The sequence below is a fragment of the Aspergillus eucalypticola genome, assembly GCF_003184535.1.
Source record: "Aspergillus eucalypticola CBS 122712 chromosome Unknown BO83scaffold_14, whole genome shotgun sequence".
NCBI classification, from domain to species: Eukaryota; Fungi; Ascomycota; class Eurotiomycetes; order Eurotiales; family Aspergillaceae; genus Aspergillus; species Aspergillus eucalypticola.
In genome coordinates this window covers 409,056-432,608 of record NW_020290288.1, presented here as the reverse complement: position 1 = coordinate 432,608, position 23,553 = coordinate 409,056, and the positions used below count along the sequence as shown (strand labels likewise).

Below are 23,553 nucleotides of genomic sequence, written 5' to 3'. Positions count from 1 at the left end.
CTCTACCAAAAGAGACGGCTTACAGAAAATACATTTCCGGGGGTATTTACGATCTTCAACACACTATGGATGACGGAGTTGGGCTTTATGCATTTCAACAAAAAGTGATCCTCTTCAACATGGGATTTGGAACGGAGTCTTCTTCTAAATGGAGCATTTGATATTTTTTTTTCCCTTCCCTTTCTTGGGCTCTTTACTTAATCAACTCTCTCTCTCTCTCTTTTTCCTCCCTCTTATTCGCATCTTACCTTATATATCCGGGTTTTCTTCTCTCATCTTTCCTCTCTGCATTCGACATTATTGCATGCACCCTTGTTATTGTTGTGGTGGTGAAATACAGGTGCTGGCTGGGCGAGTATTGTGATGCCTAGCATTTCTTTCATGAGTCAATAGAAGCATGATTTTCTCTCTCCATATCTCGTTCCTTTTAGTTTTGGAGCCGATAGAGCCCGATGCGTTGCCCAAGTACTTCGAGGGCAGAATGCATTCTATATCTATGGGAGGAAAACAACATCATTAAGCAAGATGCATTTCATTTAAAATTGAACAAGTCATTAGACTAGACTAGGTACAGGAGGTAATAATGGATACACCGCATTACGTTAAGAATACTGGGAGAAACATGATACATGATAACCAACCAACATTGACACACGGTTGAGCAAGGAACATTCATGTGCTTCCCCGTCACGCTTGTAAAGAATGGAAAGCGAGCAAGCAGAAACTGGAGTTGCCTTAGCATAACCCGAGCTAAGGACCGCTTATATCAACAACCAAATCAATCAAACCCATCGAAAGACCAGCTTATACCAATAGGGCCCTTCCTAATGCCCCTAGCAACCAAGCAAAGGGTCTTGCAAACCACACGATCCAGCTTCCGATAAGGACCACGTATCCGGCTGCTCGGCCGATGATCATCATGACGAACCCAAGGGCAATGAGGTAGACCATAGCTTTGCAGAGATCGATCAATGACCGGGCGAAGTCCTCGCGGTTCGGCTTTGGCCAGGATCCTGTTGTATTGTAAAGGGCCAGGATCCCCAGGAGATCTTTGAGGACATGCAAGCAGTGTTCAATCATCTTCAGGACGTTATTGAAGGCGATTTTCACTAGCATAGCCCGAGAGTGCCGATTGGCCATGATTTCGTCATAGAGACCTTGCAGCTGGCCAGAGAGTTCTATAAGAGCATCCCTGACATAGCCCATTATCTCCTGACTTGGGGCTTCCTTGTTGTTGGTAGGCAACCCGTTGGTATGAAGATCGGTATTGAAATCAGTAATCTTGGAGTAGAACAACTCTTTTGCTGTATCAGACACTTGCTGCCCATCCAGTTCAGCAACTTCAATAGGTTCAACCTCTTGCGAAACGCTGTCATGCCTAACCCTGTCTTTGCTTATTGAGGCCGCAGGAGAAATTGTCTCGGGGGTCGACGGCTTCTCAACAAGTGTCGTATCCGACGCGCTCTTCAATGAATTCGAATTGTCTCTTTTAGGCGATACACTGGCAACATAGGGTTGCTGATTATAGCGCACGGGCTCACCAGAGTTTCCTGTCTTGGGCCTGGGCAGCCCTTGCGTACGGATGAACCCACGAATAGCGCGAGGTCTTTGTGGAGAGGAACGGTCGGATTCTGTTCGACTTTGGGGGGATGGATGTGGATTGGTAGGAGGGACTGCAGTTGAAGATATTGCGCATGGCGCATTTGACTTTCCCCAAGAATTTTGGGTCGCCCTTCGCAAGCCTGATGTCGAGCTGCTCATTGTCTGTTTTACTCGAGAGTCCGATATTATCTCTCCTGCGGCGCGAGAGGTGGGCTCCTGCGCGTCTGATTTTTTGGGGCTGCTTCTCAAATCTGCCATGGTAACCATAGTGCGTGTGATAGTGGGTGTGATAATGAAAACATCGTCCGACTTGCGGCCCAACTTCTGCTTGTCGTGCTGCTTGACTGTGTTCTCTGACGGATCCAGATTCTCTATCATAGACGCTTTGGCAGAGACCTCCATCTTCTCCGGCGGGCGGCATTTGGCTTCTTGACACATTGTCTTCGGCAAGGACTTCGAGCATTGGGCTTGTTTCAAATTCTGAGAAATTGGTTTCCATTCTTCTTGGACGACAGCTTTCTCTGGAGATGTCGATGTCGCACGATTGCTGGTGATTCGCTTCCCTTCCTTTGACATCTTGGGCCGTCCGGACGGGATGTCTATCATTCTGGGGCGCTCGTCCGTCATCGAGAAGAGCAGGATCTCGTCCGGGTTCTTGTCGTATGGCCCATTGATTTCCTTGCACCCTAAAAAAGACCCATCTGGGTTTGCAGCGGGGGTTTTGTTTGCAGTTTTTGCAGGAGCCTCTTCCCATATAGTGCTGAACCGTTGCTTTCCGACCTCTTCTGGGCTATAATACCGGCGATGTCCAGCTGAACAGTTGGAATCACTGACTTCAGAGGGGCGGCCGATACGTGTATCCTGACCATCAAGGCCTGTTGACGTCTTTTCTTGCCCAATAGTATTGTTAGTGCTGTCCTCGGGAGTTCTAGTACGCGGGCTGGGGAGGGTGTCTGGATCTAGCATCTCCCCGCCTTCCTTATGGACTTTCTCGATGCTTTGCTGGAAATCGGAGATTTGTTGAGTACTCATGATTGGAGGGTTTGGCTCCTTAGCCGAAGGCATATTGACAACGAACTTGTCTTCCCACTCGGTTAGGGAGCTGGACGGGGCGGATATCGGAGAAACTGAGGGATGTGAGTGTTCGGAAGAGTCGGTGTTGGTGTCTGTCCTTTCAGATGATATTGCCGGTGTGGAGTTGCTGAAGTTCAGATGCGTTCGCTGAGTTCCATTGCTCGGCCGCTTTCTTTGACCAGTAGAGAGACTTGCTCCCCCTTCTCTCGCGCTGCGCCCAAAATTCGTTCGACCGTCGCTGGAATTCGGAATCTTTGTTGGAGGGCTCGGGCCTTGGAGGACTGTTTTGTCGCCCCGAGGCGCCCCTCCTGCCAATTTCTGTTTTTGTTTGGCAATCTCCTGTCTTGGGGAGTTGGCCAGTGAAACTATCTTTCGGTAGGCCTCCTGGTAGTATTCCTTCGGCTTCTCTTTGGTGAACGACCCTCCGGGAATCTCTTTTTCAAATCTATCCTTTACTTTCCGCCAGTATTGGTCACGATCGTTGTCTGATCTCTTGGGTGATGAACGCTGCAGTGCCCCGAATGACCTCTTCGGCTGGAGAACTCTATCTGCACGGTGACCTTTCTGTTCAGAAGTTGTGGGGGCTTCTTTTGGTTGCTGTTTCTCCTTGTCGGTAAAAGACTTAGGAAGGGGTAGCTTTGTAGGGGTTCTCTTTCGCGGAGCCGTGTTAGGCGAAGCGCCGGTGCCCTCTTTGCTTCCAGACTTGTGCCGTTCGTCAGGCTTGGGCGTAGATTCTTGCACTCGCGTGGGTGTTTGTACCTCGTTACCGACTCTTGTCCGCTTGCCGTGGCGGGGTCGAGGCTGAAGATTTAGCAGATGTCCATTTGGTAGATGCAAGAATTCCTCCATCTTCACCCGTTGAGGACTGCTGCAGCCCAAGCAGCTTCGACCTTAAAGCCAGACAGCGTCAAAACAATGACCCATTCCTCCACCAGCGCTGGAATATCTCTCAATGCACTTCTTCTCTGGACGAGAGTGTGCAGAATTACGCCTGTGCAGGCGTTGGGCGTTTGGTCGGTGGTGTGGTTTCATCGGAACGCGACAGGGGTCTGGAAAGAAAGCTGGCAGGGCAACCCCATCACTGGGCGCGTTCCGCGTGGTAGGGTAGGGATAATGTATGTAATGATAAGGGGTGGAATGTATAGTACGCCAGGGCTGGCCACTATTAGGAATGTAGCAACGGGCGGCTAGAGGTCACCAAGGAATGTAGGCCTGGACCTGTGACATAGTTCGGTATGGAAACTGCAAGCATCGCGCAGCTGAACTTGCTGCTTCCATTTGTCACTTGCGAATTCCTGGGGTGGAAACAGCGAACGCCACAGGTTCACGAACGTGAAGGTGCAATCATAAGAAGTGACTAGTTAGATGCTGCCGGCGATATAAAGTATGCCATTAACGAGGGTCAAGGATGCGCCGATGTAGAATTGCTTTGAATGCGGAACTGATATCCGTGAACTTGAAGTCGTCCAGCCTCGTATTAAGCATGTTGCTCAGCGGCTGGATCACTATCGGCCATCAGTAAAACCCAGCCTACATTCTCATAAGAGCCCGGGCATCCATTGTTTTCAGAAAGATAACCCAAGCAAGTGGCACAAGGGCGAACGCGAAGTCAAAAGACAATGAAAAAGCTTTTAATGAGAAACAAGGATCCGAAAGCTTGGATGATTAACGCCGCACCTGATGCTCCAAAAGTAGTCCACGGTCACAAGAAGTACCTGGTCTTAATGATGACCTGATCACAACGCCGATATGATGTTATAGCATACTATACATGAGAGTTACTCCTTCCATGCTACTGTTATGGTTGGCGCATGACGCCTTAATCGAACAACCCATGTTAAAACCGTCCACTGTCGCGGCGTGCGTCCAGTTGACTCCGTCTCGGTCCCGGTGTTGAGGGACTGTCTGTGGGGACATTACTTCTCTTGAGGGGACTAGAGGGCCTTCTCATTGCACTTGTTCCCCGTTCCTTGTAGAAGAAATCGCCATTGCTCTGAAGACGACGTTCAAAATTGGCTGACGTAGACTTCTTCAGAGGCGAGTTGGCATGCGAGTAAATGCCAAGGCTTCCACCATCACCCGTAGTCGTCGGTGTCTGGCGGAATTGGGGCTGGCGAATTGCAGAGATAGAGTTTCGCACAATAGGAGAAGCATCCCGCAGGTGGCTTGGGGTCTGCAACGCGGCAGCACGATGAGATACTCCAGTAGGTGTCGCTGCAAAGGCTTGGCGCGCAGATGATCGGCCCTCGGGGTCCACATGGCTGACGTAGTTGGGATTTGGGCTTGTCTTAAAGCCTCTATGAAGCACGACAGTGGGCGTGAAGGTGTCAACCTTGTTCTGCTTAAAATCGGGATCGGACTCGGAGAATTGAGTGGCCACATCTCTCATCAAAGGCTGAGTACGAGGATGAACGTATTTAGTGTCGTATTCACGGAGCACCTCCTTATGAACTACCATAGAATCCTTTGCTTGCTGGGTATAGGACGAGGAAAGGAACGTCATCTGTACCGAGAGGAGTGCCGCTATAAAGATAGTGGTCACAATCGTCACGCTTGGTCGAGGATCGGATAGCTGAGTGGGTAGAAAAACCCAGTATACCAAGACATGTCCAGGACTGAAGAGGCAGAACAATCGAATGCAAATGGGTAGAGGATCCCAGACGGCAAGTTCCCATACATCTCGCTGTGCGTCTGGGTGAGCTCTCGACTGGGCCGATCTGGCTATCGTATCCGCCAGATATTTCAGTGGCGAAGCGGTCACAGGAGTCGAATTAACACGGACTCGGTGAGCGGAGGGAGTTGCAGGAGCCTGATCGATTGATGCTTCAAACATGCGATAATGTCGCTTCCGGTAGAAAGTATAGAAGGCGTTGAACGCGGTGAAGGTGGTAAGAAGGTGGACTATGAAGGAAGACTATCATCCTTTACGTTAGCGATGCAGCACATAGAGGCGCATATTTATTTCAAAGCAAACTCGAAGTCAATCAGGCGTCACATACAAACCAACTGAGCCATGGAGTGCTTCCATCATCGCCAAAAACATCATCTATGGCTTGACTGCCGTACGATTGACTGTTGGCCCTGGCGATCAGAAAGACCGCATTCAAAGCTATTCCCAGGGGGAGGGCCCAGTTCTTCTCAAACTGGTCCCAGTCATGAGTATCGATCTCCTCCGACAGCCACAAGAGAAAGTCCAGAGGATTCAAGTAGGACTTGATGCGCTCCGTCAACGGTCGGCGGCGGACAAGCCGAGGCATGGTGAGGATGGCGACGCGGGATGACTTTATAATCAGAGAGCAAGTATTAGAGCCATAGCCTGCAGATTAGAGCACCAAAATACAGAAAATATAGAGACCAACCTTGGATGAATGCGATGATTTGGAGCCGAAGTTTTCCTTTTCCGCTTGTCAACAACAAAGGGTGGAGCGCGACCCCGGCTTAGATAAGCGACCCCGGCGCCGTTATGACGACGTCTCCCGCAAGAGAGTTGGGATTGCCAGACTCGGCAGGGCCAGATTTACCTTCTTTATCGACTCAGGGCGACGCGAGCTAACTGTAGCCGCAGAAACTCGCCGATATATAAGCAGATCACAGTCTTTACGCCCGCTTCTTCCCTATTCTCACAACCATGGCGGCTCCGGCCGTATCATACAAGGTGATATCCCGAGGTTTACCCTCCTCCTCATTGCCAATAGTCACTCACCATATACACCTTATCTAGGACCGGCAGTTCCTTGCGGTCATCGGAGATGAAGAGTAAGCCACACCATCACGACCTTATGAGAGAAACACTTCCGCTAACTGTTTATTTCCAGCTCCGTAACAGGTCTCCTCCTTGCCGGTGTCGGTGTACGTATCCTCAAACCACGGCAGCCAGATAACGGCAAACATGCGACCACAACTAACCTGATACATTGCAGCATGTTACCGATGGCGCGGATGCCCAGCGAAACTTTCTTGTGGTAGACTCGAAGACTGAGACCGCCGCGATCGAGAAAGCATTCCAGAACTTTACTCAGGAGAGGAAAGATATCGCCATTGTCCTTATCAACCAACATGTATGTGCCTTGTTACACTTCGCAGTGTCCTTAACCTGCAACGCCTGCGAATTATACCATCTTTTGAATGCTTATAGCTCGCCGCTGACGATTCCATACAGATCGCAGAGCGTATCCGACACAGCGTCGATTCCTACGCCGAGGCTTTCCCTGCCGTTCTCGAGATTCCGAGCAAGGACCACCCGTATGACCCTGAAAAGGACAGTGTACTCAAGCGGGTGCGACGACTGTTTGGAGAGTGAATATCACGCGCTTTCAATTTTGACTTGAGGTTTCATATGTATTACCATCTGGTGGTGTTATCTCATTGCCCTATCTCTTGTTTGCCGTTTCGCGAAGTATACAGATGGAATGAGAGTTAGCTCAAAGGCGGAGGGGAAGATACCCAATTACATCGTTTTGCATGACAACACCAAGTTCACAGAGCCCACCTTTACCAGTTTTTCGCTGCGCTGGTCACTAAGCCTGGCTACTTACTAGCACGCTTCATAGGCTATGCTGTCAATAGGATCAATGTTTCATATGCATTTTAGTACAGAGATGCTAGGTAATGCCAGTGAAAGAAGGTCACGAATTATAATAACAATGATAAGGATGGACTACAATATGTGGCACTAAACCAAGACCCAAAACACCGTTGAAGACGTAGCGCAACGAAAGGTTAGCACAATCGTAGAGCGTGGCATGGCTTTCGTAAACATTGGCATGTCACTGTGAGGCTCAAGGATGAAGGCGGGCTTAGGTAGAGGCAAGCGGAGAAACAAAACGACAACATATGCAAGTAGTAACGTCAGCTCGTTATGGGCGATAAAACGCAAGGACATCCAGCGTCAACAGCGCAAAATATGCATCGCGGCCATGTACTCAGAAGCACCGAGTCAGCTTTCACATAAAGCCAGCCTTGAACTCGATGTTACGGGCCTGGAGGCAGGTAACATGCTTATCGTCTTTGGTGTAAACGTCGGCATGCACAGTGTACTTGCCCTGTTGATTGATCATGACCTTGTTAATCTCGACATCGAGAGCGGTGTACCATAGGAAATCACGTACCGGAGGAATCTGTCTGGGCAGCTCAACTTGTTTAGTCAAGGTCATCTCGCCCTTCTCCAGAGGACATTCGAGGTCAACATTGACAATCTGCTCGCACAGGTCGGCCGTCTGCCTGACCAGAGTAATCAAGCCATATTTGACCTCCAGGTTCACATAAGCTCCCTCTTCAATCTTCTCATTCAGGGTACCCGTAGCTTGGATGGTGAGAGTCTTTCCACTATAGAGCGATCAGTATGCGATCCAGTTCAGGCAAGGCAGGCTTATTGAAGCGTACGGCAAAGGAGGATTAGGCGTTAAGTCGACATGATCTATTTGCAAAAGATAGCTTGAAGGATCATTGCAGTACTCGAGGGGGTTATCGCCTTTCACAGCCTCATTCTCTGCTTGGATGGGAGTTTGAGATTTGAAAAAGTCCAAAGACCGGGCGGTAGAGAAGGGGGCGACGCAGAGGAGGAATGTAGCGGCGGTTGATAAGAGCTTCATGGTCGCAAAGGGGCACAAAGCAGCAGTTTTCGTTCCGTATAAAAATCAAGTAATAGCGAAGGACTAGCTAAGCTGAAATGAAGTAAATTTGCGAGAGTATTGACGGAAGGGAAATCACCAGAGGTACAGATAAGAGAGACAAGACGAGGCAAGAGAGGATGAAGAGCGGTGTCATGGGACGGCGGTTCCTGTCTTGGCAGCCGCCGATGACGACGAACGCATTGGGAATGCACGTGATGGACTAGCGCCTGACCTTACTTTTGGCACTAGGAACCATTTGTCCTAGATCATCGAATCCCATGGATCCCTTTCTCAAACATACCGTGGAGTGAACAGAAGGAAATGCATGCCGAAGGACTGTATCATAGCGAGGTCACGAAAAGAAAGACAAAACTGTCATTCGATGGGCCCTACGGATGTCTTACCCGTCTCACTAAAGTTATGGAGTCCGAAGCCCTCATGGCATGGGGATGACCCACCGCCCCGGATGAAGCGCAGCCGTTATTGATTTACAACGTCCATACATCTAGATAATTATATGGTACGTTTCTTTCAATCCACACAACTACTACTGCACCGCAATCGCCCATGTTTCTTTTAGGCCTGAAGCGGGTCAAAGTGAACTCCAGATGATTTTCCAAGTCAACTTGAAAGTAGAATCGTCATTGTGAAGGCTACTATTTACAAGGTATAATATCAATATTAATATCATATCACGCTCAATGCTCAGATACGAAGATACCAGCCATGCCCATACCCTATAAAAACGTTATTAGCCCGAAGTCCGACATCTGCAGGGTGCACAAATTTATAGGATATCTTACCGTTCCAACACACATCGAGGTAACTGCAATCCTCTTGTTTTGTCGGCGCAACTCCGAAAGGGCGGTCACCACCTGGCGCGCTCCTGTGCAGCCTAGAGGGTGGCCAAAAGCACTGCTAATCGTCAGCATCATGAGGCTTGGATTCGACGAATCAAGACTTACATGGCACCGCCACGGGGGTTAACTTTGGCCTCGTCCAGGCCGAGCTTCTGAACGCAATACGTTCCCTATACCAATATCAGCAAGTTGTTATAGCCCGACGAGAGATGACCACTTACCATTGAGGCGAATGCCTCGTTAATTTCAAAGATGTCGATATCGTCCTTGCTCAGACCGAACTTGGAAAGAATCTTGGGAATGGCGATCGATGGACCAATGCCCATGATTCTAGGTTCCAGGCCTGCAACTGTAGCACCGCAGAACTTGGCTACGATGGGTTGACCGAGCTCTTGGGCGCGAGATCGCTTCATGAGAATGAGACCGGCAGCACCATCGGTAATCTGACTGGCATTACCGCCTGTAGTAGCGCTAGGCGTCCATTGAGGGAACGCAGAGCGGATCTTGCCTAGAGACTCAGCCGTGGTACCGTAACGGATACCATCATCCCGGTCGACGACAACTTCCTTGGTCTCGCCCGTCTTGGGGTCTTTAATCACCGTCTTCACCGGGACAATCTCGTCCTTGAACCATCCAGCCTTCTGGGCATGCTCGGCTTTCTGGTAGCTGTTGGCGGCAAACCTGTCATGCTGTTCACGGGTAATGTTGAACTGTGAGGCAACATTCTCGGATGTCTGTCCCATGGGTTGGATATTCTGCGAGGCGATCGGGTGGTTCATGATCTTGGAGGACATTTCGGGAGAGCCACCGTCGGCGTTGGTGCTCATACTCTCAGCCCCCACAGCTATACCAACGTCAATAGAGCCAGCCATGATCTGGTTGGCAATGTTCTGGACGGCGAGCAATCCGGAGGAACAGAATCGATTGGCGACCGAAGCAGCAGCTGTGACCGGAAATCCTGCGGCTAGCACAGCTGAACGGGCGACGTAAGCTGCGCCGGGGCACAGCACATTTCCAACGCAAACATCTTCGACAAGGTTGGGGTCAAGATTCGATTTTTCGCGGACGGACTAGAAATTATGAGACGGAGAACATGTCGGCGCTGAAGAGGGTGGGAAGACAATACCGTCAGCAATGAGATGAGAAGATCATCGAGTTTCGTGTCTTTCAAGCCGCCCTTTCTGGCCTTTGTGAGCGGGGTCCGAACGGCCAGTGTAATCACCTGCCACTTGTTAGATTCTGTTACCAGAGACGGATGACAAAAGTGTGAAAATCCATACAATATCGTCGGGGTTCTTGGATAAGATTCTCTGCTTTCCAGACGCCGCACCGGGGCCCGAAAGCTGGTTTGCGATCGAGGTCAATCGTTGCTGTGCAGAAGACATGATTTAAGCTGCTTCTTTTCTCTTTCCTCGTATGACTACCGATACGAATCTGCTTCTGGAAACGGAGCAGCTCTTTCGAGATTTGACAGACAGAGAAGAATATAGGGAATGAGAAAAGAAGAGAGACTAGCTATATTTTCTTATCTTGGAGACAATCTTTAATTATTATGAACCTGGGGGCAAACACGGGGATCAAAAGAACAACCGCGGCTCCCAGAAACCCAAAGTTGGACAATACAGTAAATTACTGGGCAAAAGCCACCGAGCCGAAACTCGTCTCGGTATCAAACGCCTGCAGGCCCAGCGGGTTTCAAAGGCCAGACCGAGTGAATGGCAGCCGAGAGAAATGCCGCCTTTTGGTTACACGGCGGTATGATACCGTCACTCCAATCGCCTCGGTTGTCGGTCCATTTCCTAGAAAGTGCACGTATTGCGGGAAGTTGGCCACTCTCTGCCTCCGGTAAGATGGTCACCAATACAGCGCCATTACCGTCGGTTATTTGTGTGGGTCAATGACGGGCCGGTTTAGCGTCCAGAATTGCCTCCCCGGATCTGCTGAAGAGTCGCAGTGATGAGAGACCTAATCTATGTCCAGGGTTGGTTATCAAGATCAGAAGACATTGCCAGGCGATGTTCACAATCAAATTTCTAGTATGAGATGGACATTGGAGTTCACTTCATGCCGGCGGCTTTAATATCTCGACAGAAGATTTGGAGGTATATGTACACGAACTATGGATCTAAAACTGCATTGCAGAACGCAAGGGAATCTGGCTCGGACCTGCGCCCGCGCGTTATCTCGGAAGCCAGTTCAACATTCTTTTGCCGCTGCTTGCTTTTCTCCAGGCATGCTTACAAAGTACATACCAATAACTAGACTAAGTGTATGTAGCCAACACTAGTAACCCCCACCACTGGACGGCAGCTTTCGGTGGCTCACGTCCCGACCCCAGATTCCGAGCGCTTGGATTTTCATGACACAATTCTGTTCCTATATTTGCCCACTTCCCCATATCAGAGCGGAGCTATGTCTCTATTTTGATAATCGAAACTCTTCCTGTTGCGGGGTTGAATGTCCAAATTCGCTAACTATTTGTCCCGCAATTGACTCAAGTTCATCTCAACATTTGAGTGTGAGACACCGGAAGAAGTTATTCATTGCTTGTTTTCTGTAACAAGTATTCTTCCCCATCATACAGATCTTATCACCACAGCATCATCTTCCACATGGAGTACTTCTCCGAATTGGGTGGCCCCTCCATAGCAATTGCATCGGCTCTTTCAGCCGCTGCAGGGGCATACATCAACGCCAAATTCTCTATCTCGACTGATCTCTCATTGCTATACCAAGAACGATCATGGGCAAATCGCCTGGGTCAGCGGATTGCCCAGCTGGGCGATACCGCCACGCTATATAAGATGCTGGAACGGGTGGTGGAAGTTGACGGACAGGGTGCTGCCGAGGCCTTGTGGTTTGAACACAAGACGTGGACTTATAGCCAGCTGAAAGATCGTATGTGAGATCCGTATACTACTGGCTTGTGTGCTCTTTTGACTGACTCGTGTTTATAGTTGTTGATAGATTTGCGTCCTTGCTTCACACCAAGGAAATCCATTCCGGGGATTTCGTGGGCGTCTTCACCACGAATGCCCCGGAGATGGTGGTGACGATCTATGCACTCTCTAAGTTGGGTGCTGTTGCTGCTCTCATTAACACCAATCTGCGTGGTATGAAGATTTGACATTTCTTGTACATGTATTGGGGCAATTACTTACTGACAATGCTCTGGATAGATGATACATTTACCCATTGCCTGAATGTCTCTGGAAGCAAATTTATTGTGTCCACACCCGACCTGTCGCAATTCGTGTGTTCCGAGCTGCCTCATTTGGCCTTAAACCTAGGTTCCTTTGACAGCAGCTCTGCGGGAGAAATCCAAGTGATCACACCGTCCGATTTACAACAATACTCCCCTTCAGCGACAAGCGCCGCTAAAAGATCTATCAGCGATTTGAGTGCACTGATTTACACCTCGGGAACGACAGGCAAGCCCAAGGCCTGTGCCATCCGCAACATGATGGCTCTTGTTACATCTAACCCTAACACGACCGACCTCGATGACCGCTCCAAGTATTACCCCCTGCGCACATACTCCCCTCTCCCACTTTTCCATGGTACGGCGTTCTTCACTGGTCTCTGCTATTCAGTTGGAAACGCAAGCACTCTTTGCCTTCGGCGCAAGTTCTCCGCTTCTCAATTCTGGAAGGACGTCCATGATTCGAAAGCCACACGTATCCTATACATCGGCGAGCTCTGCAGATATTTGCTGTCAACACCCCCTTCCCCTTATGATCGTGATCATAACTGTATTGTTGCGAGTGGCAACGGTTTGCGCGGAGAAATTTGGGAGCGCTTCCGCCAACGTTTTGGAGTCCCGGAGATTCGCGAGTTCTATCGGTCAACGGAAGGCGTGGCCAAGTTTGATAACTGGGGTGAAGGAGCATGGGGTGCTGGGAAGGTGGGATTTTCTGGTCCCATTAAGCGACGGTTCGAGGACGATACGTTCATCGTCAAGTACGATACCGAGACGGAAATGCCCTACCGCGATCCCAAGACGGGATTCTGTGTACCAGCCAAGCTTGGTGAAGAGGGAGAGGCGATTGGCCGAGTCAAGAGCCGTGGCTTGCTGACTGAGTACCTGCACAATGAGGATGCGACTGAGAAGAAGCTTCTGCGGGATGTATTCAAGAAGGGTGACCTCTTCCAACGCACTGGTGACTTGGTTGTGAGGGATCACGATGGTTGGGTCCGGTTCCAGGACCGTGTGGGTGATACTTTCCGTTGGAAGGGAGAGAATGTCAGCGCTGGAGAGATTAGGGATCACATCTGTCGGATACCGTCTGTTCATGATGCGGTTGTTTATGGCGTGAAGCTAAACGGGTATGATACCGAGAACCCCATAATGCCCGAAAAATCATACTATGATCAGATACTGACCGAGAATGCTAGGTATGATGGTCAAGCCGGCGCGGCTGGTATCACTCTGGAGGATGCCTCTCCCGCAACTGAGGAAAGTCTCATGGCTAGACTCTACTCGGACTTGAAGAAGAAGGGTGTGCCATCTTATGCATTCCCACGTCTTGTCCGACTCACCGAAAAGTAAGTACCTTTTGTCTTCTTGAGACCTAGGCTTTGCTAACCTCTTTCAGGGTGGAAACGGGAGTTACGTTCAAGCAAGCCAAGGGAGCGTTGACCAAGAAGGGCTGGGACCCTCGAACGGATTGGGGTGGTGATAAGCTGTACTGGCTAAATGGTACGGTCTACCAGAAACTCGATGAGCAGGGCTGGGCATCGATAGAAAGCGGGCAAGCCAAGCTGTGAGCTTGGCGAGCATGTTTCTGTAGAAAGCATCCCGCGTGTATATAATGCTACTACTTCTTCTATAACACTTATTGTAGATCGACACAGAAAGTCATGTGTCTCATTAAAATATTAGCTGCTTGAGCATCTCGTTCCAGACCATCACGTCCAAAAGGACAATGGTAATGAACGCACACTGAAAGACTGCAGAATGACGCAGCTGGCTCGGAATGCCTTCATAGCCCGCATTTGGTGTGATCGTCTTATCGGCTTATCTGCCTCGCTTTACTGGTTCATCCGGGGAATTGCGCGCGGGGTCGAACCCCCGCTATATTCCAGGTTCATTGCAAGCGTGCATTCGATCACAAACCAGAGTGAGAGGGTGAGCTTGTCAAGCAATCCTGACAATGAGTTCTCTCAACCCTTCCTCCAATCATCCACCTTCTCATGATGAACACAACCCTAAAGAATTGGATGTGGTGCATGAACTGGACCAGGACAAAGATGTCGAGCAACGAGTTGCGCCCGACCAGATTGAGGACCAATATCGCACCACCAGATGGGAGATCTGGGCTTATTATGCGTGCGTTATAGACAATATTTTATGTACTTGGTACTAAACAACAGCTATCAGTTACTACATAGGCAACAATGGCCTCTCTCTATTCAGTAAGCCATGATCCTCCAATCGTGGCCAAAATTCCCCAGAGAGAAAGCTAACAGCAAAAACCGACTTTGCACCCACTGCCTGTCAGAACCTCCTCTCCCAGGCTGCAGGCGATCAAGGCACCCTATACTTTGCCGGAAGACAACGATCCATAGACAGCATCGTCCTGCTAAGCAACGGCATCTCCTTCGCCATCCAAGTCGTTCTCTTCCTCATAATCGGCAGTTTCGCAGACTTTGGCAACTGGAGACCCAACATCCTGATCGTGTTATCGGTCGTCGCATACGCCATCGGCTTCGCTTGGCTGGGTGTACACGAAGCCGACAAATGGCACGTCGGAGTCGGACTCTACATCGTCGGGCTGATCGCCTACCAGACCACGCTGACGTTCTGGACGGCAGCGTTTCCGGGGCTCGCCCGGAACACGAAGGAGATGAAAGATGTCGCAGAGCAATACGTTGCGGGAAGTATCTCCAGAGATGAATACGACCATGTTGACACGATGAAGCGCAGTCAGCTTGCCAATATTGCTTTCTATGTGCAATCGGTCGGAGAGCTGTTCGTGCTAGCGGTCATTGTGGGGATTATGTTCGCATTGAACGTCGATGCTAGCGAGAGCAACAATAACTGGGGATTAAGCGTCCTCATTGCCTTTGCTAGTGGCGTTTGGCTGCTCGTCTCGTTACCGTGGTTCGTTCTGGAGAAGAGACGCCCAGGACAGGACCCCCAGGGAAGCAATATTGTTATTGCCGGGTTGAAGCAGCTCGTACATGCGGCGAGACAGGTTTGGAGGTTGAAACAGAGCGTTATATATCTTATTGGTATAGTAGATGATATGTTCATCCCTGTAGACCCACACTCAGTCCATTGACATACATACTACAGGCTACTTCCTCCTCGGCGATTCCCTCAACACAACAGTGACCGTCATATCCACCCTGCAAAACAGCATCGTCTCCTACAACACACTCCAATTGACCTATCTCCTCCTAGTCGGCATCGCAGCCCAAGCCATCGGCATCTACGCCTTCTGGTACGCCCAAAAGCGCCTCAACCTTAGCACCAAAACCATGTTCAATCTGATCGCCATAGCCATCATCCTCCTCGACGGCTGGGGCATGATAGGCATCTGGACTCAGAAGTTCGGCTTCCACCATCTCTGGGAAGTATGGGTGAGTCCATCCCTTCAATGTATACTACCACAACATACATACCTCTCCAACAACTGAACTGACCCCGTTGACAACAACGCAGCTCTATCAAGCCTACTACGGCCTCTTCGTCTGCCCCTGGTACAGCTACTCCCAGATAATGATATCGGAGGTGACGCCTCGCGGCCACGAATTCCTCTTCTTCAGTCTGTTCAGTATCGTGGGCAAGACGTCCTCGTTTATTGGCCCGCTCGTTTCAAGCGCTATTATTGATGCTTCGCCGTCGGGGAATAGCTCCACGCCGTTTTATTTCCTTTTTGCGTTGAGTGTGCTTAGTTTTGGGTTCTTGGTTGTGTTCTTGGATTTGGGCGTGAGTAGGGAGGAACAGAGGGTGTTTTTGAAGGGGAGGGAGGAGGAGGAGGAGGTGGAGTAGTAGTAGTTGGCTTTCTTTGGGGTTGTGGGTATTCAATTTGGTTATGTTATTTGATAGTAGTGGAAGGGGGTGGGGAGGGTGTTTGTTTGGTTGCTATCTATGCTGATGGAGTATTTTAAGTGATGAGGATTGTACGAATGGTGTGGGTTGGCTAGTATGAAACAATCATAAAACTATTTAATTCTCGTACCATATCAGATGAAGCCAGTTGAAGAGACTAATAGCTCCCAACTCAGTAAAGTTATACATGACCAATCCCACTCAATACAGGCTTTTTTTTTCAGTCCCCATCCCAAATAACAGCAAGGGGCATAAGTGAGAAGAATAAAGTGAAAGAAAACTCCAGCCCATGCTATGCCTAAGCGCCTTATATATCGAACGTAGTATACGAAGGGTGATAACCGAAGCAAAGGAAAGAAAACAGAGACCGACAGAAGATATCAGGTCAAAAGGGTGAGGCAGCAACTGCAGCAGCAGCAGCATCACGCCTCGCCATCCGACGCATCCTCTTTCGACTTGGACTTCTTCTTCTTCTTCTTTTCCTTCTTTTCGGCACCATCGTCGCCATCTACATCCGCGGCTTCGGAGTCGCGCTTCCGCTTCTTCTTCTCTTTCTTCTCCTTCTTTTCCTTCTTCTCCTTCTTCTTCTCCTCCGCAGCGTCCAGCTCCTCGGGCGGCACGAACGCCTTCTCGCGCTCCTTCATCTTCTCCTCGCGCTTCAACCGCTGTCTCTCCATGACCTCCTCCTTCTGCTGCCGATCCTTCGCCTCCTTGGACAGGAAGTACTCGCCCGACTCGATCTGGAGATCCACCTTGCTCTTCTCCGGTGCCGGAGGGAAAGGAGTGTACACCTTCTTCGTCTTGTCGGTGACCTTGAACGGCACGCGACGCTTGGACAGCGTGCGCTTCTTGAAGTTGGGCAGGAAGCGGTCCCAGGATTCGTTCGCCAGGGTGGGGTCCTTGGCCAGTTCGCGCTTGATCATGAGTTCCTTGATGTGGTAGATCGGGTGAATGTTGGCCATGCAGTCGTTGATGATGCGACGGACTTCCTTGAGACCCTTGTAAGGGCCCATGGCGGCGACCGTGTTACCTTGGACCAGGATGTAGGTGCTTGTAAGCAGCTCCAGGGCTTTCAGGGTGGAACCACCAGGGCCGAGAATACGTTGACGACGCTTGACGAAGCGCTCTTTGTTGCGGACTTGGTTGCGGATCTTGATGATGTCGCATGCGACGTCGTCTTCGAGGATTTTGAGAGCCTATTTAGTTTGATGTGTTAGGAGGTGGATTTATTGGGTAATCTTAGAACTATTATCCAGGGCAATTTACCTGTTGCACCGGCACACTTCTCGACAACAGCTTGATCAAATCACGGGCCTTGAGGATCGCAGCAGGATCGAACGTCTTTCGGGTCGTCTTGACAGTCATGCTACCCTCGACCAAATCCAGCGTACAGGCAATACCGAATTTCTCGAGCGCCCTTGTCACAACGGGCCATGCTTCCTTCAGGTAGACTTCACGGTACTTGGGGAACAGAGTGGCGAAGGAAGATTCTTCAGCGAAACTACCGGCGACATTGTCATCGGGTTGGAAGGGTTCGACCTGGTCGCAACAAATTTGCAGTTAGTTTCGGACTGGTTGGAGACTTTCGATGTTTGGGTTTTTGTGTGGTAGAGCATACCTTCCACTTGTCAATGTCATCCGTGTCCCACGGCTTGTCCCTCTTGTAGGTGGAAGGCATGATGAGTCCAGGGGTGGCTCTTGTGATCTGCGACGGTGATGGAGAGAGACTTGGAGTTGATGATCGAATGGCGGCCAACTTTTTCTGAGTCCCCGCGGGTGCTTACCCGATTGGGTAATTCATTGATGCCTGTAAATTAAGGTCTACATAAGGCATCAAGGCCTGTATGAGATTCCCGCCGTAAGCGCCGAAGCGCGTCTGAGATGATGATCGAGCGTCTGTGTGATGGAGGCTCTTACGGGTGGCTACGGCGTCACTACAGTCTGGGCTATGGGGCATGTTTCTGATCATTCACTGATTCTTGTAGGCATCCATCGCGCGCAAGGAGAGGTCCAGCATGTCTGACGGGTAAACCAGCTGCAGTAAGGGACGCTTTTGGTTGTTCAATCGATATGATACGGTGATTTGACGTATCAGATCCTGGTGGTTGGTGCGACTTTCTCCTAGAATTACGGAGAAGTCCCCGTTTAATTAAGCGACGTGCTGCTATTCTCTGATCCCGACCCATTTGGGCCCATCGCCAAAGCGGGTCAACAAAGATCTGTGTTCATTCCATGAAAATGGGTAGCTGAATGGCTTCGGCCTGCCTGGAGGTCTCGGAATAGGTTTGATTTGCTAAGACCGCTCCCTCGATTTGAAGTGGCCATTGAGTATTCCTCGAACCTGGCTGGTTGACAATGGCTCCTGAGAGCGCCCCTGGTATCATTGGGGCTTGTGCGGCAGTCTGCTCTAAATCGGACTCAAATGATGAGAGAATAATGGGCGAAGGGGGATGTGGAAACGCCAAATAAGTACCCATGGCCAGTCTATTGTAGTAACAGAGCGAGGTACATGCTCCGGTAAATATGCAGCAGTAAGAGTCCTTTCTGCTGGTAGGATAGGTCAAGGCTACCATCGCGTCCTGGCCCAAAGGAGCACCCCAAATGGGGCGACGGGGCTCGATCCATTAAGGACGGGCTGGCAATGACTGCGTAGACCATTGTCTTGCCCCATGTGCTCTTGAAAGAAATCCTCGCGGACTGTTATACAGACGCGGGTCGCTGTGAGGAGAGCATCTGGGCCTGAGCTTATCTTGGGGCGGTCATTTCTGATCGAGTCAGTCCGTGGGCAGGACTCAGGCACACCTGGTCCCGTGGCTCTGGTTCCGTCCCGAAACGCTGTTCCTCCTCTCTTCTCGTCGCCGTAAATCTTGTTTTCATTTCTTCCTCCCTGGTTTACCCCTTTTGTGTCCCTGAACCTTGTGGTTCCATCATTTCATGGTCATTCCTGGGGTGTTAGCTATGCTCTTTCCCTCCCCATTCATGACTCGTTCAATATCCGCAATTTACCTTCCGAGATGAGCTAATTGAGCCACCCGATTTACCACCGGCACTTCCCTCTTGGTGGGGTGATTCTTCTTGAGGGGTGGCTGGCCCATCACTCCCCTCATCGGTGGTCGTCAGCAACGGTAATGGCCCGCCTTCGTTTGCCTCTCTATTCATCTGTCCAGTCAGTTGCAATGAGCATGGCTTCTTGCCCTGCCCGCATAGCTCCTTCCAGTTTCCTGTTCTCTATTCAGTAGAAGCCAAGTCCAGCCAGATCCCGAACCCAATCCGTTAGTGCATCGCTCGAGATACTTCAAGTGAACTCCATCACTTTCACCAGTACCACTGGACTCATTACTCCGGCAATTCTATGCTTCTCACGTCTGGAGATTTCTTGGCGTCACAATAGGCTTTCAAAGAAGATCACTGGGATGGAGAGTCCTCGGAATATGCGTGATCGTATACTGGGGCTCTATCTGCTGATCAAATGAAAGCTTCTTGCGGAGGAAAATTGTGTGAAGGGGCTTCTTTGGCTGGGCATTGTCTAGCCTATCTCGAACTCCGGCCTCGGAGTCAATACCCAAGCAGTACCGCTTCCCATCAATGCAGCCCAACGATATCCCCGATCTGCTGCGTCCCTAATTCTGCATTCCCAAGACCGCTGCTCCACCCATAAGACCCTCTATAATGGCTTTCGTCCGATAGCAACGTACCTGAATCGTCAGCATCAGTCTGGACTATTCGAACGACCCACTTACAAAGGGAAATATGTTTTCAGGCTCGGGGTTTCCGCTTCTTTCTGTGCTTGGTCGATCAGCTGCTGAAACTCGTCGTGCGACATGTGCAGGCGTTGGGTCAAGGGGTAGAGTGCTACTGCAGTAAGCAGATGTCTGGTGATCTTGCGGTTGGCTTTGCCTATGTCTCGCATCCTCGGTTCTACTGGATTGTCAGAATTCTATCCACTAAAACTGGCTTAGAAGAACTCACCGCTAGACCATTCGCAAAGGGGGACAGGTATCATCGTGGATTCGACTTCCTTCAGCCCTGCTGCTTGCAGAAGATCTCTCAGGCGGGTGCCTACACGAAGATCCTTGACGTCTTCCACTGAGCTCATGAGCTTTGTACTCCACTGTCTCAATGCGTGCTTCTCCGTGAGCGAACCGTTGTCCGACTGGACGTTGAAGTAGATCTCGACCAACTGCACCCAACCGCCTGGTTTCAGAACTCTATTCCACCTTGAAGTCAGTCTCGCATTATCTTCACAGCATCCGTGACCCTAGGGCCCGCTCCTTACAACCGGACCTTTTGATGTCTTGTATGTATGACGACCATCGGGATCCATTGATACCTGTTGCCATCATCCTCGAATTGACGAGATCGAAATATCTAGGGGGGAAGGTAAAGGGGCGGTTCAGATCGTCGACCTACCGATTCAAAAATTAGATTCATCTCGATGGGGACAGTTCGGCAGACTTAGGTTTCATATTTGAGGGGAACTGTGTGCTCTGGCACTGTGCAGAGGCACACTCATTGGTGTCGGAAGAGAAGAAGTGCCTTACTTGAAACTCCAAGTTTTCCGCCACATCAAAATCATCATCGTTGTCATCTGGTATCATATGAGGGGATATATCAACACCGATGACCTTTCATTTAGTTATGCCGTTAGTCATTCATAAAATGACAGCGCTACTTGCCCGGATCTAACCTCGCATTCTGGAAATTCTTCTGCTACCTGGATAGCCCAGGACCCCGCGCCGTGACCACAATCAAGAACTCTTTGAGGCTCACAGTTTCGCGGGAAGATCAGCCGATCATCAAAGATCTTGTTGAAGACTTTATTCTGGAGCTCGAGCCGATTCGCTTCATCCTAGCAAGAGGGAAGTCAGCCATGGCCTTTTGTGGCGCAAGATTCTTGGCTTCTACACGATCAACTGGCTGAAATGATATCTCATTATCAATCGAGTATTGCTGATATTCGCGTCCGTGAACGTTTATTGTGTGCCGATACGTCTCGTCCAAATTTTCCGTCTGCGAGTCAGGGCTCCTTGTTGATGGAAGAAGGTTAGTCTCTCCTGACAGCACGCACGGGTTATGGCAACGGGCTGTGTACGTCATCGTTATTTCGTTCCCCAGGGTAACTGTATATGTGTTGAGGTGGTTATGTTGATGTGTGGCAAAAGAAATTCAGTGCAAAAGGGGTTTCTATAATGTGGGAGAAGGTGCAATGGAGGCTGTGTGCTCAGTGGATGTTCCAAAAGCGGTTGATACGGCACGCACCAGAATTCAGAGGGCGATAAAAAGTCCCACTGGGCACAGACAGGGAAGTACTATCTTGGCCTCGCTGAACGAGCTGGGGGAGTACTTACTATGCGGGACTCAGCGTCCGTACGTTTTAGTACGGATGATGGAAATTTCCGCTCTATGCAGGACCAAGCATCTGACTGGGGGCAGAAAGACCAAAAACCATATATCATTGGCAGGTTGGTCCTGAAACGTGTTTCCGAGCAGGCAAGACCGGACTCAGGATAATCCATGATCTAACTACACTATTTCGTGGATTGTGGGGTGTACGCCTTGCTGGGTCAAATACATGCTTATTCGGGCATTGGATAGGTTGCTACTATGGCCCAGGGGAAGGAGGGGCTGATAGTCCCTTCCGGAGGGGTCAACAATTCCGACAGAATAAGCATATGGGTAGCCCAGGATGACTCCTTGGGCCCAGCCTGTAGGCCACGACCGGCTGCAAACCTGGAAGGCCGGCGGCACAATGGCATTGACCATTCATCGGCTCGTTTCCCTTGTCCATAAGGCGAAGGATTCACGCTGTCTTCCTCGCGATGACCGGGGCGCAGAAAGTTTGTTGTCGTTACTAGGCTCGTATCGTGCCTGCTCAGAGGCTAGGGAAGCTCTGTCGCATGAGCCAAGCCAAGTACTAGTGAGTCTACTTCCTAAGCCACAAACTGAGAACTTGATAGCCACACAGAGAATCTTTTTTTTTGTCGAGCAACTATAGATGACAGCCTTGTGATCCACCTGGTTCAGATATGAGCCTGACTGTTAGTGTGCGAGGCTGCACCCAGGCGAATGAGGTGGTGGGACGTTACGAATGAACTGCATTGTTCAGCCGCTCATAGGTCACATTCTGTATGACCATATTCATGCACAGGGGAAGGGGGGAAGCAAAGCGAGGCCGGAGGGGGTTGAGACTGTCAAAAATTCTGAGCTCCACTCAAGGAGCCAGTCAAGACTCAAAGTTAGAGTCACCTAGTCCCGTCGCATTTATTGGAGGCCAAAGACTTCTCGGGGTTTGGAGGCGCAGAGCCGTCGGGATTCCTGGCTTCGTCCCGCTGTCACCTTCAAGGCAGAAGCGACTCTCCATCACGGCGACTACCTGGGATTTCTACTAACATACAAGACATTCAGGGACATAATATATGACGGCATCAATGCTCGAAACAGGTGGGGTTGTCTGCTGAACGATTGTAAAGCACAGGTAGGCGAATCTAAAAGGTCGGGGAGGTGCTAAGTCTGCCACTAGCCCGGCCAATTTCGATGCAGGATTTTCTTGCCCCTTCTTATTATGACACTCGCCCTGCATCCACACACTCACCGCTTCTTTTGGTATCGCGCAATGATCTAAGGGCTTAGTAAATGCGACTAACAGCAACCTGAGATGGCCGGTTCACGTCGAGGCTGGCAGAGTTTTTGGCGTGCGACCGCCCCTGAAGGACAGACCAATGGCGTTTCCCGTGGCGAATGAACAGTGACTCTGAGTCCGACTGAGCGACAGATGATCGGGACCTAAAAGGATGCTGAGACTTCTAGACACAATTGTTCTGGGAAACGGCCGATACAGCACTGTCCCCATATCAGGTCCGGAACTGACTCCTTTCTCTTCTCTATACCGTGACCCAGTCTCGAGTACAATAGGACACTCGAACCCGAGGAGAAAGCATTCCTGTGACGAACGGCCGGGCTCCGCAGAGGTGACACATGAAACGCGGTTTGCCATTCAGCCGAATTGCTGGTGGCTTCGATGGGGACAAATGGCCGACCCGTCTGTTCCATTAGCTATTAGCTTTGTGCCAAGAGCGTGCACTGATGTGGCCATGATTCCCCGAGCACAACCCATGCATGCAGACAGGGAGGTCATGCATGTCAAGCCATCAGACGGGCTTGAGATTAGAGCATCCATGCCGTCGGGTCTGACATGGGAAGAGGACATGGGCACAGGGCACGCAGATAGTTGGCGGCAAACCCAGAACCATGGTTCAGCTTCGGGTAGGGGAAGGCCTGCCGTCGGGGCCTATCTACGGGGCGGTTAGGCCCGCTAGTGCCCTGGGGCAGTGCCCACTATACTTGCGGC

General features: G+C 50.4%; 9 protein-coding genes across 9 annotated transcripts; 3 read left to right on the top strand and 6 right to left on the bottom strand.

The window, feature by feature from the left end:
* Positions 1–584: 584 nt before the first annotated feature.
* On the bottom strand, positions 585–4,019 carry BO83DRAFT_46020 (putative NTP binding protein). The gene has a single exon (XM_025537196.1). It carries the CDS (start codon positions 3,523–3,525, stop codon positions 805–807), a length of 2,721 nt encoding a protein of 906 aa, XP_025387584.1. The 5' UTR covers positions 3,526–4,019; the 3' UTR covers positions 585–804.
* Positions 4,020–4,513: 494 nt separating this feature from the next.
* BO83DRAFT_427638 (Nur1/Mug154 family protein) lies at positions 4,514–5,933 on the bottom strand (the record flags this gene model as incomplete). The annotated part of the gene is made up of 2 exons (XM_025535357.1): positions 4,514–5,590; positions 5,676–5,933. The coding sequence occupies 2 exons, from the start codon at positions 5,931–5,933 to the stop codon at positions 4,514–4,516; spliced, it is 1,335 nt and encodes a 444-aa protein (XP_025387583.1).
* Positions 5,934–6,182: 249 nt separating this feature from the next.
* BO83DRAFT_378984 (H(+)-transporting V1 sector ATPase subunit F) lies at positions 6,183–7,260 on the top strand. Its single transcript, XM_025531394.1, has 5 exons — positions 6,183–6,331; positions 6,398–6,432; positions 6,492–6,525; positions 6,597–6,734; positions 6,836–7,260. The coding sequence occupies exons 1-5, from the start codon at positions 6,305–6,307 to the stop codon at positions 6,974–6,976; spliced, it is 375 nt and encodes a 124-aa protein (XP_025387582.1). The 5' UTR covers positions 6,183–6,304; the 3' UTR covers positions 6,977–7,260.
* On the bottom strand, positions 7,198–8,609 carry BO83DRAFT_378983 (ML domain-containing protein). The gene is made up of 2 exons (XM_025531393.1): positions 8,059–8,609; positions 7,198–8,001 (listed from the first exon to the last, which is right to left on the bottom strand). The coding sequence occupies exons 1-2, from the start codon at positions 8,265–8,267 to the stop codon at positions 7,620–7,622; spliced, it is 591 nt and encodes a 196-aa protein (XP_025387581.1). The 5' UTR covers positions 8,268–8,609; the 3' UTR covers positions 7,198–7,619.
* A 319-nt stretch (positions 8,610–8,928) lies between these two features.
* On the bottom strand, positions 8,929–10,694 carry BO83DRAFT_378982 (putative peroxisomal 3-ketoacyl-coA thiolase (Kat1)). Its single transcript, XM_025531392.1, has 6 exons — positions 10,429–10,694; positions 10,275–10,370; positions 9,370–10,218; positions 9,254–9,318; positions 9,092–9,203; positions 8,929–9,025 (listed from the first exon to the last, which is right to left on the bottom strand). The coding sequence occupies exons 1-6, from the start codon at positions 10,531–10,533 to the stop codon at positions 8,987–8,989; spliced, it is 1,266 nt and encodes a 421-aa protein (XP_025387580.1). The 5' UTR covers positions 10,534–10,694; the 3' UTR covers positions 8,929–8,986.
* A 776-nt stretch (positions 10,695–11,470) lies between these two features.
* BO83DRAFT_408689 (putative bifunctional fatty acid transporter/acyl-CoA synthetase (FAT1)) lies at positions 11,471–13,946 on the top strand. Its single transcript, XM_025534068.1, has 5 exons — positions 11,471–12,046; positions 12,106–12,261; positions 12,328–13,474; positions 13,544–13,693; positions 13,744–13,946. Exons 1-5 carry the CDS (start codon positions 11,761–11,763, stop codon positions 13,913–13,915), a joined length of 1,911 nt encoding a protein of 636 aa, XP_025387579.1. The 5' UTR covers positions 11,471–11,760; the 3' UTR covers positions 13,916–13,946.
* A 316-nt stretch (positions 13,947–14,262) lies between these two features.
* Positions 14,263–16,145, top strand: BO83DRAFT_362145 (MFS transporter; the record flags this gene model as incomplete). The annotated part of the gene is made up of 5 exons (XM_025529494.1): positions 14,263–14,477; positions 14,529–14,563; positions 14,618–15,382; positions 15,447–15,733; positions 15,816–16,145. The coding sequence occupies exons 1-5, from the start codon at positions 14,302–14,304 to the stop codon at positions 16,143–16,145; spliced, it is 1,593 nt and encodes a 530-aa protein (XP_025387578.1). The 5' UTR covers positions 14,263–14,301.
* Positions 16,146–16,303: 158 nt separating this feature from the next.
* On the bottom strand, positions 16,304–17,917 carry BO83DRAFT_417679 (ribosomal RNA assembly protein mis3). The gene is made up of 3 exons (XM_025534770.1): positions 17,824–17,917; positions 17,472–17,744; positions 16,304–17,401 (listed from the first exon to the last, which is right to left on the bottom strand). Exons 1-3 carry the CDS (start codon positions 17,881–17,883, stop codon positions 16,628–16,630), a joined length of 1,107 nt encoding a protein of 368 aa, XP_025387577.1. The 5' UTR covers positions 17,884–17,917; the 3' UTR covers positions 16,304–16,627.
* Positions 17,918–19,869: 1,952 nt separating this feature from the next.
* On the bottom strand, positions 19,870–23,258 carry BO83DRAFT_314391 (class I SAM-dependent methyltransferase; the record flags this gene model as incomplete). Its single annotated transcript, XM_025527584.1, has 8 exons — positions 19,870–19,900; positions 19,946–20,126; positions 20,175–20,413; positions 20,490–20,611; positions 20,747–20,830; positions 20,893–21,054; positions 21,111–21,256; positions 23,153–23,258. Coding segments are annotated over 8 exons (1,071 nt in total), but the record flags the coding sequence as incomplete, so codon positions are not given.
* Between the last annotated feature and the right edge of the window lie 295 nt (positions 23,259–23,553).

What these genes read in the sequence shown, in the direction of transcription:
- BO83DRAFT_46020 (XM_025537196.1), bottom strand. Translation starts at nt 3,525, where the DNA reads ATGGAGGAATTCTTGCATCTACCAAATGGACATCTGCTAAATCTTCAG.
- BO83DRAFT_378984 (XM_025531394.1), top strand. Translation starts at nt 6,305, where the DNA reads ATGGCGGCTCCGGCCGTATCATACAAG. An exon ending in CTCCGGCCGTATCATACAAG is followed by an intron (nt 6,332 to 6,397) that starts GTGATATCCCGA and finishes CACCTTATCTAG; the next exon opens with GACCGGCAGTTCCTTGCGGT. An exon ending in GCGGTCATCGGAGATGAAGA is followed by an intron (nt 6,433 to 6,491) that starts GTAAGCCACACC and finishes GTTTATTTCCAG; the next exon opens with CTCCGTAACAGGTCTCCTCC.
- BO83DRAFT_378983 (XM_025531393.1), bottom strand. Translation starts at nt 8,267, where the DNA reads ATGAAGCTCTTATCAACCGCCGCTACATTCCTCCTCTGCGTCGCCCCC. An exon ending in ACGCCTAATCCTCCTTTGCC is followed by an intron (nt 8,002 to 8,058) that starts GTACGCTTCAAT and finishes ATCGCTCTATAG; the next exon opens with TGGAAAGACTCTCACCATCC.
- BO83DRAFT_378982 (XM_025531392.1), bottom strand. Translation starts at nt 10,533, where the DNA reads ATGTCTTCTGCACAGCAACGATTGACCTCGATCGCAAACCAGCTTTCG. An exon ending in TTCTCATCTCATTGCTGACG is followed by an intron (nt 10,219 to 10,274) that starts GTATTGTCTTCC and finishes CATAATTTCTAG; the next exon opens with TCCGTCCGCGAAAAATCGAA. An exon ending in CCTCGATGTGTGTTGGAACG is followed by an intron (nt 9,026 to 9,091) that starts GTAAGATATCCT and finishes ACGTTTTTATAG; the next exon opens with GGTATGGGCATGGCTGGTAT.
- BO83DRAFT_408689 (XM_025534068.1), top strand. Translation starts at nt 11,761, where the DNA reads ATGGAGTACTTCTCCGAATTGGGTGGCCCCTCCATAGCAATTGCATCG. An exon ending in TTATAGCCAGCTGAAAGATC is followed by an intron (nt 12,047 to 12,105) that starts GTATGTGAGATC and finishes TCGTGTTTATAG; the next exon opens with TTGTTGATAGATTTGCGTCC. An exon ending in TATGGCGTGAAGCTAAACGG is followed by an intron (nt 13,475 to 13,543) that starts GTATGATACCGA and finishes CGAGAATGCTAG; the next exon opens with GTATGATGGTCAAGCCGGCG.
- BO83DRAFT_417679 (XM_025534770.1), bottom strand. Translation starts at nt 17,883, where the DNA reads ATGCCTTCCACCTACAAGAGGGACAAGCCGTGGGACACGGATGACATT. An exon ending in ATGACATTGACAAGTGGAAG is followed by an intron (nt 17,745 to 17,823) that starts GTATGCTCTACC and finishes TGTTGCGACCAG; the next exon opens with GTCGAACCCTTCCAACCCGA. An exon ending in GAAGTGTGCCGGTGCAACAG is followed by an intron (nt 17,402 to 17,471) that starts GTAAATTGCCCT and finishes CAAACTAAATAG; the next exon opens with GCTCTCAAAATCCTCGAAGA.